Below are 15560 nucleotides of genomic sequence, written 5' to 3'. Positions count from 1 at the left end.
GTGTCTGTGATGGTCAGTGTTCTTTAGTCAGTGTTTTGCTGCTGCAGCTCTTGGCGTTACACAGGCAGCTTTCTACCAAAGTGCCATTCACCAGATTAAACTCAGATTAATTTTACTATATTTTTTTTTTATTGAACAATATTTACAAGTATGGCCAAAGTTGGCTTTATATAAGGTTTATGTAAGGTTTCACTGGAATGCTGTTGGCTTTCATGCCTCAAGAGAATTATTGTACAGGTAGGTAAAACTTCTTCAAGTTAGATTAGAATCTAACATTTTCATAATAAAGTTTACAGTAATAATAATATACATCATGTTGAATAAAGTTTGTGGTTTAATGGACCATTTCTTTGACTTTTTAAACACTGCCTGTGCTTCTAACACTACGTAGGATAACACGCTATGAGCTTTGGTAAATGCAATCGTGTTGGCTGGGAGCATGAACTGTGGTGCTCCAGTGATAGCAGCTGTTTGTGCAGAAGGTATCAGAGAATTTTAATAAATGTCTTGAAAATAATGCTCTTTTACTTGCTTGTTTAGATAGTAAATTCTCTAGAACTGATGTCATGGTGTGTGTGGGTGCAAGCAATGAAAGATCCCCAATTGGTGCCTCAGTGTATTTCCACAAAGCCAATAAACAATAGCAACCAGAAGTATGTTTGTCTAATATTTATTTGGTTTTGAGTTCCTTTGCACTGAAGCAAAGCTGCATGGCATTGTCTTCAACACAGTTTAAAGGACTGTGTGGTCACTTCCTCTCTGCAGTTGATCACATATTAATATTATGTATTCCCTTCAGAGGTTACTGTATCAGCATGGTATTATTCCTGTGTAAAACACAGGAAATTCTTACTTCAGGCATCTCAAACGTTAGCATTTCAGATATTCCAACAACATCTCATTTTCTTCAGTATAACAACAGCAATGCAATACTAGTTTTCATAAGTAACAATATTACCTTTTAAAATCATAGTAAGGAAGGTATGTTAATTGATTCCTTAGAATGGAATTAAGTTACTCTAACTCCCACCATTTTCTGATGTTAATTTTTATTTCTTTGATAGCTCACTAGACGCTTGCCCCCCATCAAGGAGGCCAAGCCCAGGCTGCAAAAGCTGTTCCGTGACTTCTGGTTGTATTCAGTGCTGATGGGATTTGCTGTGGAAGGATCAGGTAGTGTAAATTCTGAGACAGCAACATTGCTGCTCACATTTAAACTCTTAATGAATGTAAGTGTAACTATATGCAAACCGTTCACAGTAGGTGGAAGAAAAATTATGGGCATAAAGGCACTACAAAGCAAACAGCTTGCATGACAGTTCTCTGCTAGGATTTCTACACATTTTTGCTCTGTCTTGCTGTGAGATTCAGCACAGTGCAATTTGTTCTTGTACTTAATAGAGCAGGTAGCCTTAGTTAAGTATGAGTTTTTGTAGCGAAGTTCCTGAAATGGAAGATCAGACACATGGGGTACAATGGTAATTGGGTGGAAACTTCTTAGCCATTGAGAAACTTCGCTTGAAACTACCTAAACGTGTTTATTATGTTTGGAACATGCATCACTTGTGCTGAGTGTTTGTGCTTAAGTCCATGAAAAATTGTCCCCAGGAAGGAGTACAAAGCCTGATAATGCTAGTTAACTTTGAATCTTAATATTGTTTCCCAGCCCCACTTTCGTCTTTATACTTGTGCTCCAGGTCTCTGGCCAGAAGAATGGTATGAAGGCGTATGTGAAATTGCCACCAAGTCTCCATTACTCACATTTCCCAGCAAAGAACCACTTCGATCTGTTCTTCAGTACAATTCTGCCATGAAGAATGATACCGTGACTTCTGTAAGAATTAATTTTTTCTATTATCTCCTCCCATAATGTCTATCAGTGTTAAATGATACAGTAACCATGATTTATTGAAATAGCGCAATACCCTTTCAACCTGGTTCCTTTTAGGGAAAATCATCTTTTTTACATTACTCTTACGACAACAGTATGCATAATTTACTTGGGTTTAGTTTTATTGGGTTTAGTTTTATTGAGTGTTAACACAAGTGTTTAGGGTGGTAGCTGCGCTATTTTGATTAGGTGTAGAAACCAACTCTTTGTGGAGATGGAAGCCTTTTAATAGTTTTTCATCCATTTTGTATTAGATAGACAAAACTTGCACTGTTTAAAAAAACAAAACAACAAACTTTGGAAGGAAACAACACAATCTTTCAAAGAAATGTTAAGTGAGCTTTTTCCCTTTTTATCCTCTGGCTTGGTACTGGTATACATCTCTCTACCTAGTATTTGCAGGATAGATTTTTACCTGAGGACTGTTTGTGGTAGCAGTGTAAAGTGGACTGAAGAGTTGCAGCTTATGAAATGTCTTTGGCTCCTGAATAATGCATAGAATGGTTCAGGTTGGAAGGGACCTTAAAGACCATTGAGTTCCAACCCTCAAAATCTGCACTGTGCCTAGGTATTTAGTTCTGTGACATCAAAGAGTGGTACAAAAAACCCATGAAGCTTAAGAAGCTGGACGAAGTTGATGTTGATCAAAACTTTATGTGTTTAGTGTGGGAATTGTATTTCTTCATTGGTATAACTGCATGGAACCTAGCAGTTATTTCAGCAGGGAGCTCGACTCCAGTAACTAATTCTGTTTCATTCTGGATTTGAAGAATCATAACTTGCTGGGTCAGAGTAGGTTGGTCAGTCTGCAGACAGAGGCATTCTGGCATACTATCTGCAAAGGTTTAAAAGTAAAAACAGTAACAGCTGAAAGCAAATGTTCTTAGAACACACACTACTCCTACTTCAGATAACTTAATGTATTCATCTCTAGGCTGAATTAAATGAATTGCGGAGTACCATAATAAATCTCTTGGATCCTCCTCCGGAAGTGTCAGCGTTGATCAATAAGTTGGACTTTGCAATGTCTACCTATCTTCTTTCTGTTTACCGTCTAGAGTATATGAGGTATATATATATGTACTTTTTTCACTGATTAATTAAAAAAAAAATAATAATTAAAATTAAAAGCAGTTGTGGAATAATGGGTGGGGGTGACTTAAAATTTAAACTTTAGTGTTGTTCACATATTAAGGAACCGTGTAACATCAAAGGAATTTCCAGGATGTAGTACAGCTGTGGCTGGTATGCAAGGAATCCGTTCCACATTGTTCCCTGGATAAAATTGCTTGTGAAGCAGCACGGGGCGGGGGGTGGAACAGAGTGAAGACTCCATGGCCAGCCTCTGTGATATCACTACAGAGATCGGAGCTCTGACAATGATGAGAATCAGTATTTTGAGTCACGTTAGCTCTATTGAAGATTCTGAGACTGGGAATTCATGTCTGCAAAAATACCTGTAGGGTAGATAAAAAGGATGGAATAATATAGTAGGACTCCAAAAATGGAATCTTCTCTGTATACGAACAATAGAAGATGGACCAAAGGGTTCTTTAAAGGAATGTCTTGCAAGCATGGTGTTTCCTTTGCACAGTCTTGTGCTCTGAAGGATAGCATGGACACCTGCCTGTTCTCTGAAATTAGCGTAACGTAGGAGCTGAGAAATTTTTTTCTATAGTGTACTTTTTTCCCCCCTCAGTAGTTTGTATTAGGTTTTAGTAATCAAACATACTGAAAATAGGAAGAAACTTCTCCATCACATTTTTACTTTGACATTAGCTGACAACAGGGACAACCATTTCCAGAAACATCTTGGCTGTATTTTAGAAGCAATGTTTTAATAAGTGATATTTCAATCATATGCAAATTCAACAGAGGGAAAGCCTATAGAAGTGCCAAAGATTATACTGTATTTGTATGTTTGTGGTGATTGTAGAAGTGCATCATCATCAGGTTTCCCACTGCTGAGACGTGGAAGTTATTCTTTCAGTGACAAACAAGCATTTTAAGATGTGAGCCCTGTTAGTTGAATGTAGAAACAAATAGCAATATCGCACTTAGCAGAGACTAAAAATTATAATGAAATGGACAATTACTGTGTGTGTGTGGTGTGTACTGTGACATTGAAGTACATAGGTTTGTGTTGAAGACATTTAAAAGAAGAGGGAAAAAAAAAACCAACAACCCTAAAACAAAACACCAGAACAACCCAACCCACAACCTCTTCTTTTCCTAGGGTGTTGCGTTCAACTGACCAAGATCGTTTCCAAGTCATGTTTTGCTATTTTGAGGATAAGGCAATTCAAAAAGACAAATCTGGTAAGATTACCTGTCTAGGTTATCTTGCAACTTGAGATACTTATCTCCAGGCATGCAAAACTAATGTAAACAAAGAAACTATATAACAAAATATATCACGTTTACTAGATTTCTGTTGCTTTGTTCTTGTCAAGAATCCTGGTTTGGTTTTGAAACAGCTTAGTTCAGTGTTGACTGAATAAACAAACACTTTTTGGCTGTTAAACATAAAGCAGACATAATACTGATAATCAAACCTTCATTTCTCTCAATTCCTCAGGCATGATGCAGTGTGTGATAGCTGTTGCTGATAAGGTGTTTGAAGCTTTCCTGGCAATGATGGCTGATAAAGTAGGTACCATAGAAACGAAAATCTTAAATTTGTACAAGTGTTCTCATTTCAGTTTATGAAACTATACTTGTATTTTTCCCTTAAGAGCTTCATGCTTCTCTTTGGCATGCTTTTTAGCCTAAAACTAAGGAGAATGAAGAAGAGCTGGAAAGACATGCTCAGTTCTTGCTGGTGAATTTCAACCACATTCACAAGAGGATCAGGAGAGTTGCAGACAAATACTTATCTGGTCTGGTAGACAAGTGAGTATAGGTTTAATTTTCCTGTTCTCTTTTCTTACACAACTGCTTAGTGATTACTTACGCAGCTGATGACAAGAGTCAAGTTAATTTTTTGGCTGGTACTTATGCTGAAACATCTCCTTGAAGAATAACATTCAATAGTATTTATAACCTGGGCTCTGAAACCCCTGCTTAAAATGCCTGCTTAGTATTCCCATGGATGGAGCAGAGCAAAGTGCCCATGAAATAAATGCAACCTCAACTTAGCTCTACTTAACTTGCTCTTGGAGAGCTTTTGCCTGTATTGAGCTTAGGCTGTTGAGTGACTTCTGCTGAGTATCAGCTACCTAGTGGAGCTCTTTGAGCAGCTCCATTTCTTGAGAAAATAATTTATTTCCTCAGCTCTCTGTAATTGTTGTGTTTCTGAATCTGGTCTTGCTCTAGATTTCCGCACTTGCTGTGGAGTGGAACTGTGCTGAAGACTATGCTAGATATTCTGCAGACGCTGTCACTGTCTCTTAGTGCAGTAAGTTCCTTTTTCAGTAATGCTTTTACAGGAGTAAATGGTATGTTTCCATTTTTCTTTTTATTTTGTAGAACCAAATTTTTTTACTTTGATTTGCATTTATTTGATACTTATTTGAGTTCTTTATTTTTGCTTTCATCACTAAGATTGATAAAATATCAATTTTCATTTCTGTGAAATAAGGAGTGCATTTGTACCCCTGTTTCATAGGTAGTAAAACTAGTGCTAGAAAGTTGTTGTCAAACATGGTTCAGAAAGTCAAATTTAGCATCAAGAGTAAGACACAGGATTACCAGTTACGGGTTTTAATTGTTGAACTGTCTCATTTGAAATAAAAATTTGATGGGTTTTTGGGGGTGTTGTGTTTTTTTTTTTTATGAATTATGGTTGTCATGTTATCTTTTTTTTTCTTGTCTGTGTATGTGTACCCATATTCCTTGGATTTATTACATATTTATATTTTTGAAGATGGAAATGCTTTAGAGAGTTTTAGTTTTCTACTAAATGTTGAGGAGAGGTATTTGGATTTTTAAAATTACACTGAAAACCAAACTACAATAAAAATGTTTTTTACAGCTGTTCAGATCGACTTTGAGAGCAAATATTTGAAAAAAGATTTAGTAAAACAGAATTTCTTTTCGGAGAGAGTCCTACCTGTAGTGTTCAAGTTAAGTGATGATTTTGATCTTATTGAGAATTAATAATTGTTTTTGTTTAGGACATTCACAAGGACCAACCATACTATGACATTCCTGATGCTCCATATAGAATAACTGTCCCTGACACACATGAAGCCAGAGAGGTAGGTGGTCCTCCTTGATTTATCAAGCAACAAAATAACGCCTGGTATTTTTTTATGCCAAGAGGATAAATTAGTGAGCTACTGTGAATGGCCTTTTTTTTTTTTTTAAATACTTTCCTAGGTGAGGTTTTTCTCATACAATATGACACTTGATATTTATGTTTCTCTGAATCTTATTATTTTACTTGACTTGCAACATGACTATTCTTTGCTTATAGAGGATACATTTAATTGTTACAGAAAATTTTAAGCGTACCATGTTGCTGCAACCTCTTACTCTTTCTGTTACTTAGTACACCATTAAAACCAGTGATTCTTATTAGATGTCCTGTATTTTACTGATTATATTGATGCTTTCTGGTTCTAGAGTATAGTCAAGGATTTTGCTGCACGCTGTGGAATGATTCTGCAAGAAGCAATGAAATGGGCTCCCTCAGTTACAAAATCTCATCTCCAGGTAATGAGCCTGCTTCTGTGAAAGAATTTGATATTTGCAGATCTTCAAAATGAGGATTAAATTATCTAATTTTTTATTATATTTTTTTCAGGCTATCCAAGCATCATTTTAAATTTTTCTGTTGCTCTAAGATTTCCTTTATAGCATTGGCAGAGAATAATTAGAATTTTTTATTTGATGTGGCTTTTGATGTAGTCCAAAATTGCGTATCTTGAAAATAACAGTTTTGTAAACAGTTGATCACCCTGGATTTACTTCAGAGGTCAGAATTTTGTACAATAGAATGCTCTGCCTAGCAAAGTTTGTTTAATGCTGATGCATTAGCTGAAAATATAAGCTGGACTGATACGTATGATAAGGATGTATGATTAGGATGTCTTTGTTGTTGTGTGTTTTTTTTTAAATGCAGAGTAACGTGGCTAATATATGAGAACACTGTAAACTATGGATCATAGAATCACAGAATGGTTTGGGTGGGAAGGGACCTTGAAGCCCCCCCAGTGCCACCCCCTGCCCTGGGCAGGGACACCTCCCACCACACCAGGTTGCTCCAAGCCCCCTCCAACCTGCCCTTGAACCCCTCCAGGGATGGGGCAGCCACAGCTTCTCTGGGCACCCTCACACCAAAGAATTTCTTCCTGAGATCTCATCTGAATCTCTCCTCTTTCAGTTTAAAACTGTTACCCCTCATCCGATCACTACACTCCCTGATAAAGAGTCCCTCCCTAACTTTAATTTGGGGAGGACTTTAATTTGAGTATGGGTGTAACAAATGCTCACATGTGGCAGAGTTCAGCAGAAAGCTGTCACAAGACCACAAGCAAAGACTACAAAAGGCTATTTATGATGTACTAATAAAATAAATAAAATACCTTTTATGTAAACAAAAATTCTTACTTTAGTAAAATGCAGATCTCTGTTAATCCTTGGTGAATGGTCGAAGAAACTATGTAGTCCAGGTTGGACTAGAGGGGCCTAACTTAATGCTCATACAGAATTGCTGGGGAGGCTCAAGATCTTGTACACTGCAACGGTACCTAAAGTTTATATTTCCTTCCCAAGAATAAACCTCAAGGAATTCTACCGTTATGTAAAAGGATAAGTAATTATAGTTCCTTCTTCCATGGAGTCCAAAGCATTTCCTTTTGTAAGGTTCTTTTTGTCAACAGTGACTCTTTTTAAAGAAGGCCTCAGCCTTCAATTATCTATCTTGATCACTTTATCCTTTTACAAAATGGAACAAGTCTCACTCTTTACATATTTAGGAGAACACTCAGAGTTTCTTATTACCAGGAGAGCAATGCCTAAAAGGGAGTAGAGAAGATTTATTTATTGTCAGGTATGTGTGTAATGAAATTTTTGGGTATTTTGCAATGATGAGACACTTGCTCATGAGCTGCTTTGTTTTGAAAAACATAATAGTTTTCCAACAAACCCTTTTTTTTTATTAGGTTTATGTTTTGGGGTTTTTTTTGACAGGAGTACCTAAACAAACATCAGAACTGGGTGTCGGGTTTGTCCCAGCACACGGGACTGGCTATGGCTACAGAAAGCGTTTTACACTTCGCAGGCTACAACAGACAGAACACCACTCTGGGCGTGAGTACTGGACACCATTCTTGGTTGGCTGTGTGGCTGTACAGCGGTGTTGCGATTTGGGCTGGGCTGGCCACTAAAATTTTATAACATTCAGTGTACCTGCATCATACAGACTTTTCTAAATCACCTTTGTCATAGCTTTGAACATTACTCAGAAGGATAAGTTACTTCTTTCCATCTCAAATCAAGGTATCTTCCAAACGTGTTGTTCCGTAAAATACTGAAAAATAAAATGATAACAAGCAAGAAAGTAAAATGTATCTAATGCTGTTTGAGTTTTCTATAGATGGTTTTTAATGATTGGAAAGTAGTATCTTTGTGTACGAATGAAATGAGCTGCTTTCTAGAATAGTAGCATAGGTGAGTGTCAGGTGACACCCATTTGCTCTGAGTTTTACATAAGTTCAGTCAAAACATAGATGCGTTTTTTTTGCAGTTCATTTTTTTCTCATTTGTGGTCGTAACTTCTGATCTCCTGAAGAAACATCCAGTAGCATTTGTTGTATCATCAGCCAGCTTGTTTTCTAGCAGCAGTACTGAAACTGCCTCCGTGCCTAGCTGTAGCAGATTTCCCTTTAGTTCTGTTACAGTCGTCCTTTGAGACAGCACTAGTCCCTAAATGTAAGTAGGATAAAGAACACCTAGGACTCGGGAGTGAAGTCATGTAGTTCCCTAAAGGGGCAAGGTGAAAAAACTTGGTAAAATAAAGACTAGGCTGGAAGAAACTAGAAACTACAACTGAAAAGGAAATAAGAAAAACATGGCATGTCAGCCAAGTGAAAAAAGCTCGTTCAGAAAGCTTTCAGATTGCTAGCAGTTTGATTTTTCCTCCTGCTTTATTCCCATGGACTGGACATTGCTAATGCAAAGATGATAGCACACAAATGTTATATCCAAGACATGTAATAAGAATAGGTCTCAAAGTTTATCCATTGCTGAGCCAAGCTAGCCATTGGCAGTACTGAAGCAAAGCATTGAAGGAGTGTTGAGTTTTTGATAATTTTGCTGGCCTTGTATTATAGTATTAAAATGCAATATGAAAAAATCATTTTACAGTATAAAGAATAAATTTTTTGTGTATGTGTTTGAGGAGAAACCTCCGAGTCACAAATTCCTCAGTGCTTTGGCAAAGGGAAATGTGGATTACTAGTGTGCTTAGGATTGTGGATTACTAGTACTTAGGAACAAAATACTCTCTCTGCATTACTCTTGGTTCAGCAAGCTGTTCTATGGAGAGGGCAGAACAAAAATCAAGCCTATGCTTTGTCTTCTTCCTTATCTGTTCATGAAAAGGGAGCAGCAGTCACAGAGATTCCACCCTTTTTATGCTTTTTTTTTGTTTTTCAAAAAGTATATACCAATATGTACATATTTTACACTGTATACGTAGAATTAAAGAACATGTTCTTTATTTAATTTTTATCAGTCTTGGTACCGTTATATCTAGTAGTCATGACACTGTTCTCTTTGTTAGCATGAAAAAACTAAAATTAAAACATATGTGAATGCATAAATAGAAAAAAAAAAAAAAAGACATGGGGTTGGATATGAACAGTATATGTATCTGGTCATAGGCAACCCAGCTAACCGAAAGACCAACTTGTGTGAAGAAGGACTACTCCAACTTCATGGCTTCTCTGAACTTGCGCAACCGCTATGCAGGAGAGGTGAGTACAGGATTTGTCATGAGTGTGAAGTGTCCATAAGCTCTGGCATGGCTTTTCAGGGAATGATGTCACTTCCAATGCAAACTATTGTATGCACAATGTTTTGTGCGTAAGTACAAAAGTGCACATTCTAAAGTTAATTTCCTTCAAGATAAAGGGTATAATTTTACGAGGTTGTTAAACAGATTCTTTTCCTGTCAGTGTTGGAGAAAGTTCTTGCATTGTAGATAAAGCTAAAGATTTAGCGAAGTAGTAACAAAAGATGTCTCTGTGAAGTTCCTTAATCAGCACATAACCAATATCAAGCTAGATTCCTAAAAATGCAGCGTTCTGTTGAAAAACCCATTACATTTTACAGGTTTCTGGAATGATTCAGTTCTCAAATGCTACAGGACGAACATCTGACCTGAATAAACTGATGGTCAAAGAGCTGAGTGATGCTCTCGAATCAGGCCATACTGAATTCTACACCCAGGCCATGTTTAAGTTGACTGCACTGCTAATAAGCAGCAAAGGTAATGAAAGACAAATGGAGTTCTGCTTTCTGGCTGTGAATGCCAAGAGCAATAAACTACAAAAACTATCCATATACAAACCCAGTACACATCAGCTTGAAGCAAAACTGTGTTTTGAGTGTTTTCAATTAGGCTTATATTAGGGAAAAGCCTTCTTAAACTAGAAGCTATTTATTAGGAATTGATTATTACATACTGTGCACACCAATTTCATGCTGTTGTGAAAAGCGTTTTATTTATTCTGTCGGAGAAATCTGAGTGAATGTTTGTTTTCAGACTGTGACCCCCAGCTCCTTCATCATCTCTGTTGGGGACCCCTGCGAATGTTCAATGAACATGGCATGGAAACAGCAATTGCTTGCTGGGAGTGGCTGCTTGCTGCCAAGAATGGAATAGAAGTGCCGGTAGGAAGCGATTTAAAACTTTCTCTGCTCCTGCAAGGGGGCAAGAGGGAAAATTTTGAGAGATTCACAGCTATTGTGAATCTGTGTCAAGTAAGGATGTTAAATGCATTGTTAATCTCTTTAGCCTGCCCGGAAATCTCTGTTCATGTGTTTTTGGAAGTCTGAGCACTCTCACAAAGTGGACTGTGGGAAACGGATCTTTCTCAGCAGCAGGAATTATGTAGAAAAGGAAATCTGTTAGAATCTCAGCTATACATTTTACTTCTGGTAATCGTTCCAGTTAGTGAGCGTTAAGAATTTCATTTGCTGGAGACAATCATCGATCTAAATTTACTTAGGTCAGTTTTTGTGCTTATTTCAGTGTTTAACTTCTTAAGCATGAGTTTCATTTTTCTTTTAAGCTTCTGGGAAACTTCTTGTATCTTTTGAGGAGATCAGATAAGCACCCTTGGTTGCTGGGCCTTCTTTCTACCAGAGGATGCTGCTTTCTAGAGCAGGTTCAGCTAAAGCGAATTATGTGCTATCTTTGTTGTGTGCTTCATTATGGACCAAACTGCATCCTACGGTACCTGAGAACCTGGCAAACGCTTTTCTCTGCTGTACTGGTGTTGGAGGGAATAACCTGTAGTAGAGGGGGAGGATGGACACACCAGCTGATCTAACAGTTCAGTCTCCTCAACAAAGCAGAGCTCCTGTCTGCCGTTGCACTTAGTCTCCTGTTACTGGGGGAGTCTTTCTTCCCTTTGTAATTTAGGATATGAAAGAAACATTTTATTTCAGGTGGAATGTATAGACCTGTCTCTGCCTCTCCGTTAACAATGTAGTGAATTTTCATTGACGTATTAGATTCTTGTGTGCACTATGGAGAAAGATGGTGCTTCCCATATAAGAAGGTGCTCCTGGAACAAGAAACGCTTTTATCTTCCTTTTTGCAGTTCATGCGGGAAATGGCAGGAGCCTGGCAAATGACAGTGGAGCAGAAAGTTGGCCTATTTTCTGCCGAGCAGAAAGAAGCAGATCCATTAGCAGCCTCAGAAGAGAGCCAACCAAAGCCTTGTCCGCCAGAGGTGACTCCACATTACATCTGGATAGAGGTGTGTATTTGTGCTGAACGTTCTGCATATGACAGTGTTGCAGTGGTGCTGTGTTTAAGCCACTCTACACTACTTGTTCTCATGACTCAGAAAGGGAGTGGAGTCATGGTGGTCATGCTTCTGCCCCAAAACCAGGAGACACACTCTTTTTAGATGAGCATAATAATTGAGGGGAAGAAAAGTGTTTGAAACAGAAAAGACTGGGTTGTTTTGACATGAAAAATGTCAAAGGAGGCACAGCACGTCTTTCCCTCTTTCTCAGTTTTTGGTGCAGAGATTTGAAATAGCCAAATACTGCAGTTCTGACCAAATAGAGATCTTCTCCAGCCTGCTTCAGCGATCTCTTTCATTGAATATTGGAGGGGCAAAAGGCAGCTTGAATCGGCACGTGGCAGCAATTGGACCCCGATTTAAGTGAGTAGTGGTTTGTTTTTTTCCTGGTGGAAAAAATAAGGTTATAGAAGGGTGGCAGGGAAAAACTAAAAAACTAAATGTATAACTTGTCCCTGGCTTCATGTGGTGAAAATTCCTTTAAAAGCCTAGAATCGTGTGGAGTCTAAGCTCTGTTTTCAAAGTAGAAGTAGCTAACTCTAGCTTGAAAGTAATTTTTAGTGCTTCAGAAAACTTCTTGGGATAATTTCAAATAGTGAATTGCCCACATCATGGATCCAGTCAGTGTACCAGTTGGGGATGATTTTGCTCCATCAATTGTTTTCACATTTTGTGACTTGAAAGCTTGAACTTTTTATGGTTCAGTAGTTACAGCTGTAGGAACAGGCTGATGATAATGAAAACAGTTTGCCAAGAGCTCTGAAACAGACACTTTTCAGTTAGTTGAACTGAGTTACAGCTGTAGCTGTGGTTTGTATAGTGTTGCGTTGGTCACCATTTTGGGAATGCCAAAATTTTCCTTCTCTCTTTTGCTTATTAGATTACTCACTCTGGGGTTGTCTTTGCTGCATGCTGATGTGGTTCCAAATGCAACTATTCGAAATGTTTTGAGAGAAAAGATTTATTCAACTGCCTTTGATTATTTCAGGTACTTTTTTATTGGCAATTGTTCAGTGAAAGTGTATGTGTGATGTCCTGAACCTTCTGTGATACTTCAAAGCAGCAGCTGTCTTTCTCTTCTAGTGATTTAACTTCCCTTCCTTTTTCAGTCATTTTAACAGAAACTTTTCTTTTCCTTGTGCTTTTATGTAGTTCATAAACCATCTCAAAAAGGCTTAGATATAAGTTCCAGTTTTTATATAGGGTTTATAAAGTAGTATCTTCAGGAATGTTTCTGTTCTTTTCTTTCTTTCCGTATTTTGGAGTTTATTCAATGCTCAAAACTCTATGTAGATTTATAAGATTTAAAGAATTGCTGTACAGAGTGTGTGGCTGAAATGTAGTTTCACTCTTTTGAAAATAGACCCACACTGAATCTGATTATTTCAATGTTTGACATGGACACAACAGAAAATAATGTAATTGATAGGAATGTCTGAATGTGAGGCAGTCAGTCATATTATTAAATTTCAGATGAATCCAAGATGCTGACGGACTACTGCTCTAATTTTCACCTATAATAGGAAGTTTATACTCTTCAGTCAGAATAAAGCAATGAGGATAAAACGTAGTCATGTGTAGTCTCATCCTTGTAGATTCTGGTCAAAATAAGAAATATGACTTGATTAGATTTGTGGGAGTTTTGTTTTTTTCTGATACATTCAACTTCACGTTATTTGTGTGATTCCGTTAAGTTGTCCCTCAAAGTTCCCTACACAAGGGGAAAAGAGGCTTCGTGAGGATATCAGCATATTGATCAAGTTTTGGACAGCGATGTTCTCAGACAAGAAGTATCTGACAGCCAGCCAACTCGTGCCGCCTGGTGAGTTCCTTTATGTGCCTTTTCAAAATCATGTTGTTTCTTTGACTGTGTTCTACATCAGATCTGTGCTCTGTTGTTAGATAATCAAGATACCAGGAGCAACCTGGATATTAATGTTGGATCTCGGCAACAGGCTACACAAGGATGGATAAATACTTACCCTTTGTCCAGTGGCATGTCTACCATATCAAAAAAATCAGGTATCTTTTTGATTGTAACTGGCTCATTGCAGCCAACTCTATAGCATATTTTATATGCAGATATTGCTTAAAGTAAATATGTACCTTTGATATTGGGCTGCTGTTCTTCTGGTAGGGTATTTAATTTCTAGTGCCAAACTTTAGAGAGGGAGCAAAAAAAGTCTCACTGGCAGCAGGCAGTAAAGTTTTGAAATCACCTGCATTTTTTGATAGAATGTTCGGCTGTTGTAGTACAGGAGAAATAAGACTGAAGATGAAGATGTATTGAAATCCTGTCAGGAAACTGCTTTGTTTGTGCAAACATGACCCTAGTGCTTTCTGGGGGCAGCAGAGTGACATTAGATTGTGGGCTGTGTTCTTGTACAGTTGTAAACTGTGTGCTCTTTCTTTTTAGTAGGCTATCGTGTTCCTAAAGTGAATGCAGTACTGGCTAAATTGATATCCCTTTGGTGTGCTGTACTCCTTGTGTTCAGAGAACAACTGTACAATGAGTAGCTGCAGTGCTGACTTTCTGAAGTCACTCTGATCTAAATTTACAAGTGCTCTGTGGTCATTCCGTTCTTATATGTTAATGTTGCCAGGTGCGGACAGTTTAAAAGCACCATTTAACATACTGAGCAAAAGCCACTGAAAACTTTTTTTGTCTTTTTCTCAAGGAATGTCTAAGAAGACTAACAGAGGTACACAACTACACAAGTACTACATGAAGCGAAGAACATTACTGCTGTCATTGCTGGTGGGTCATCAGAAGAATGGGGAAACCGTATGAACTTCTAACACCCTGTTTTTGTTGCAGGATACATAAAGTATGAAATCGGGAGTGTTTTTCCTTCTTCCAGAAAACACTTTTTTTTTCTTTTGCTTTCCCTCAGGCTACTGAGATTGAACGCTTAATCACATGGTACAATCCACTGTCTTCACCTGAGCTAGAGCTGGATCAGGCTGGAGAGAGCAGTGTAGCAAACTGGAGGTCTAAGTATATCAGTCTTAGTGAGAAGCAATGGAAGGATAATGTCAATCTGGCTTGGAGCATTTCTCCTCATCTTGCTGTACAACTGCCTACCAGGTGAGATATATCAACAGAAAGAACTGATGTAATTCCTGCTGCCTTAGAAGCTGAGCGAGTGCTTACAGTGTAAGTACTGATGGCACTTGCTTTTGTTTACAGCCCCCTTGCATACTTTCACAGCTGGTTGAGACCTTTGAAATTAGAAGAACTGGATTACTTAACATACTCATTGGGCTCAGGCTCTAGCAGGGTCCAGCCTCCTTTTCCTGCCACCCATTCTTTGCTAACGCTTAGACAGTGGTTTGTTCAGAAGAAATCATGCTTGGTTTTCAATAGCATTTAACCCATTAGCAGGCACAGTATTTAAATTGTTCTAAAAGTATCTTTGGATGAAGTATTCTAGCTATATATTGGCTTACACTTTAATAATTATTATAGGAGAATTAGCATAGTTGGCTCTGGAAGGGAAAGGAAATTCTTTCCCCCTTACAACAGTGGTAGTTTTTGCCAAGCAGAGTTCTGCAGGCTGGTTTCTGTAGAATCCCAGACAGTGTATTTCAGCCAAGAATCCAAAATTGGGCTAAAATACAATTGGTTTATACAAAAGCATTGGATGAGGACCAGTTGTTCTTGAATCCTCTTTTGACAGCGT

At 37.9% G+C, this 15560-nt stretch overlaps 1 protein-coding gene across 2 annotated transcripts in view; it reads left to right on the top strand.

Moving 5' to 3' along the window:
• Window positions 1-15560, top strand: part of PI4KA (phosphatidylinositol 4-kinase, catalytic, alpha) — a 59626-nt gene that overhangs the window by 31120 nt on the left and 12946 nt on the right. For both annotated transcript variants that reach the window (XM_014944005.1, XM_014944004.1), the window contains exons 20-39: window positions 1065-1173; window positions 1698-1834; window positions 2826-2959; window positions 4128-4210; window positions 4470-4540; window positions 4659-4783; window positions 5207-5288; window positions 6007-6090; window positions 6458-6547; window positions 8027-8146; window positions 9721-9813; window positions 10172-10328; window positions 10605-10732; window positions 11668-11826; window positions 12089-12240; window positions 12758-12865; window positions 13572-13699; window positions 13780-13899; window positions 14556-14635; window positions 14772-14965. In XM_014944005.1, the coding sequence (XP_014799491.1) occupies window positions 1065-1173; window positions 1698-1834; window positions 2826-2959; window positions 4128-4210; window positions 4470-4540; window positions 4659-4783; window positions 5207-5288; window positions 6007-6090; window positions 6458-6547; window positions 8027-8146; window positions 9721-9813; window positions 10172-10328; window positions 10605-10732; window positions 11668-11826; window positions 12089-12240; window positions 12758-12865; window positions 13572-13699; window positions 13780-13899; window positions 14556-14635; window positions 14772-14965 (2354 nt within the window). The remainder of the gene's footprint in view (window positions 1-1064; window positions 1174-1697; window positions 1835-2825; window positions 2960-4127; window positions 4211-4469; window positions 4541-4658; window positions 4784-5206; window positions 5289-6006; window positions 6091-6457; window positions 6548-8026; window positions 8147-9720; window positions 9814-10171; window positions 10329-10604; window positions 10733-11667; window positions 11827-12088; window positions 12241-12757; window positions 12866-13571; window positions 13700-13779; window positions 13900-14555; window positions 14636-14771; window positions 14966-15560) is intronic.

The sequence above is a fragment of the Calidris pugnax genome, unplaced genomic scaffold, assembly GCF_001431845.1.
Source record: "Calidris pugnax isolate Ruff unplaced genomic scaffold, ASM143184v1 scaffold138, whole genome shotgun sequence".
Lineage (NCBI taxonomy): Eukaryota > Metazoa > Chordata > Aves > Charadriiformes > Scolopacidae > Calidris > Calidris pugnax.
This window is presented reverse-complemented; position numbering and strand designations above follow the sequence as displayed.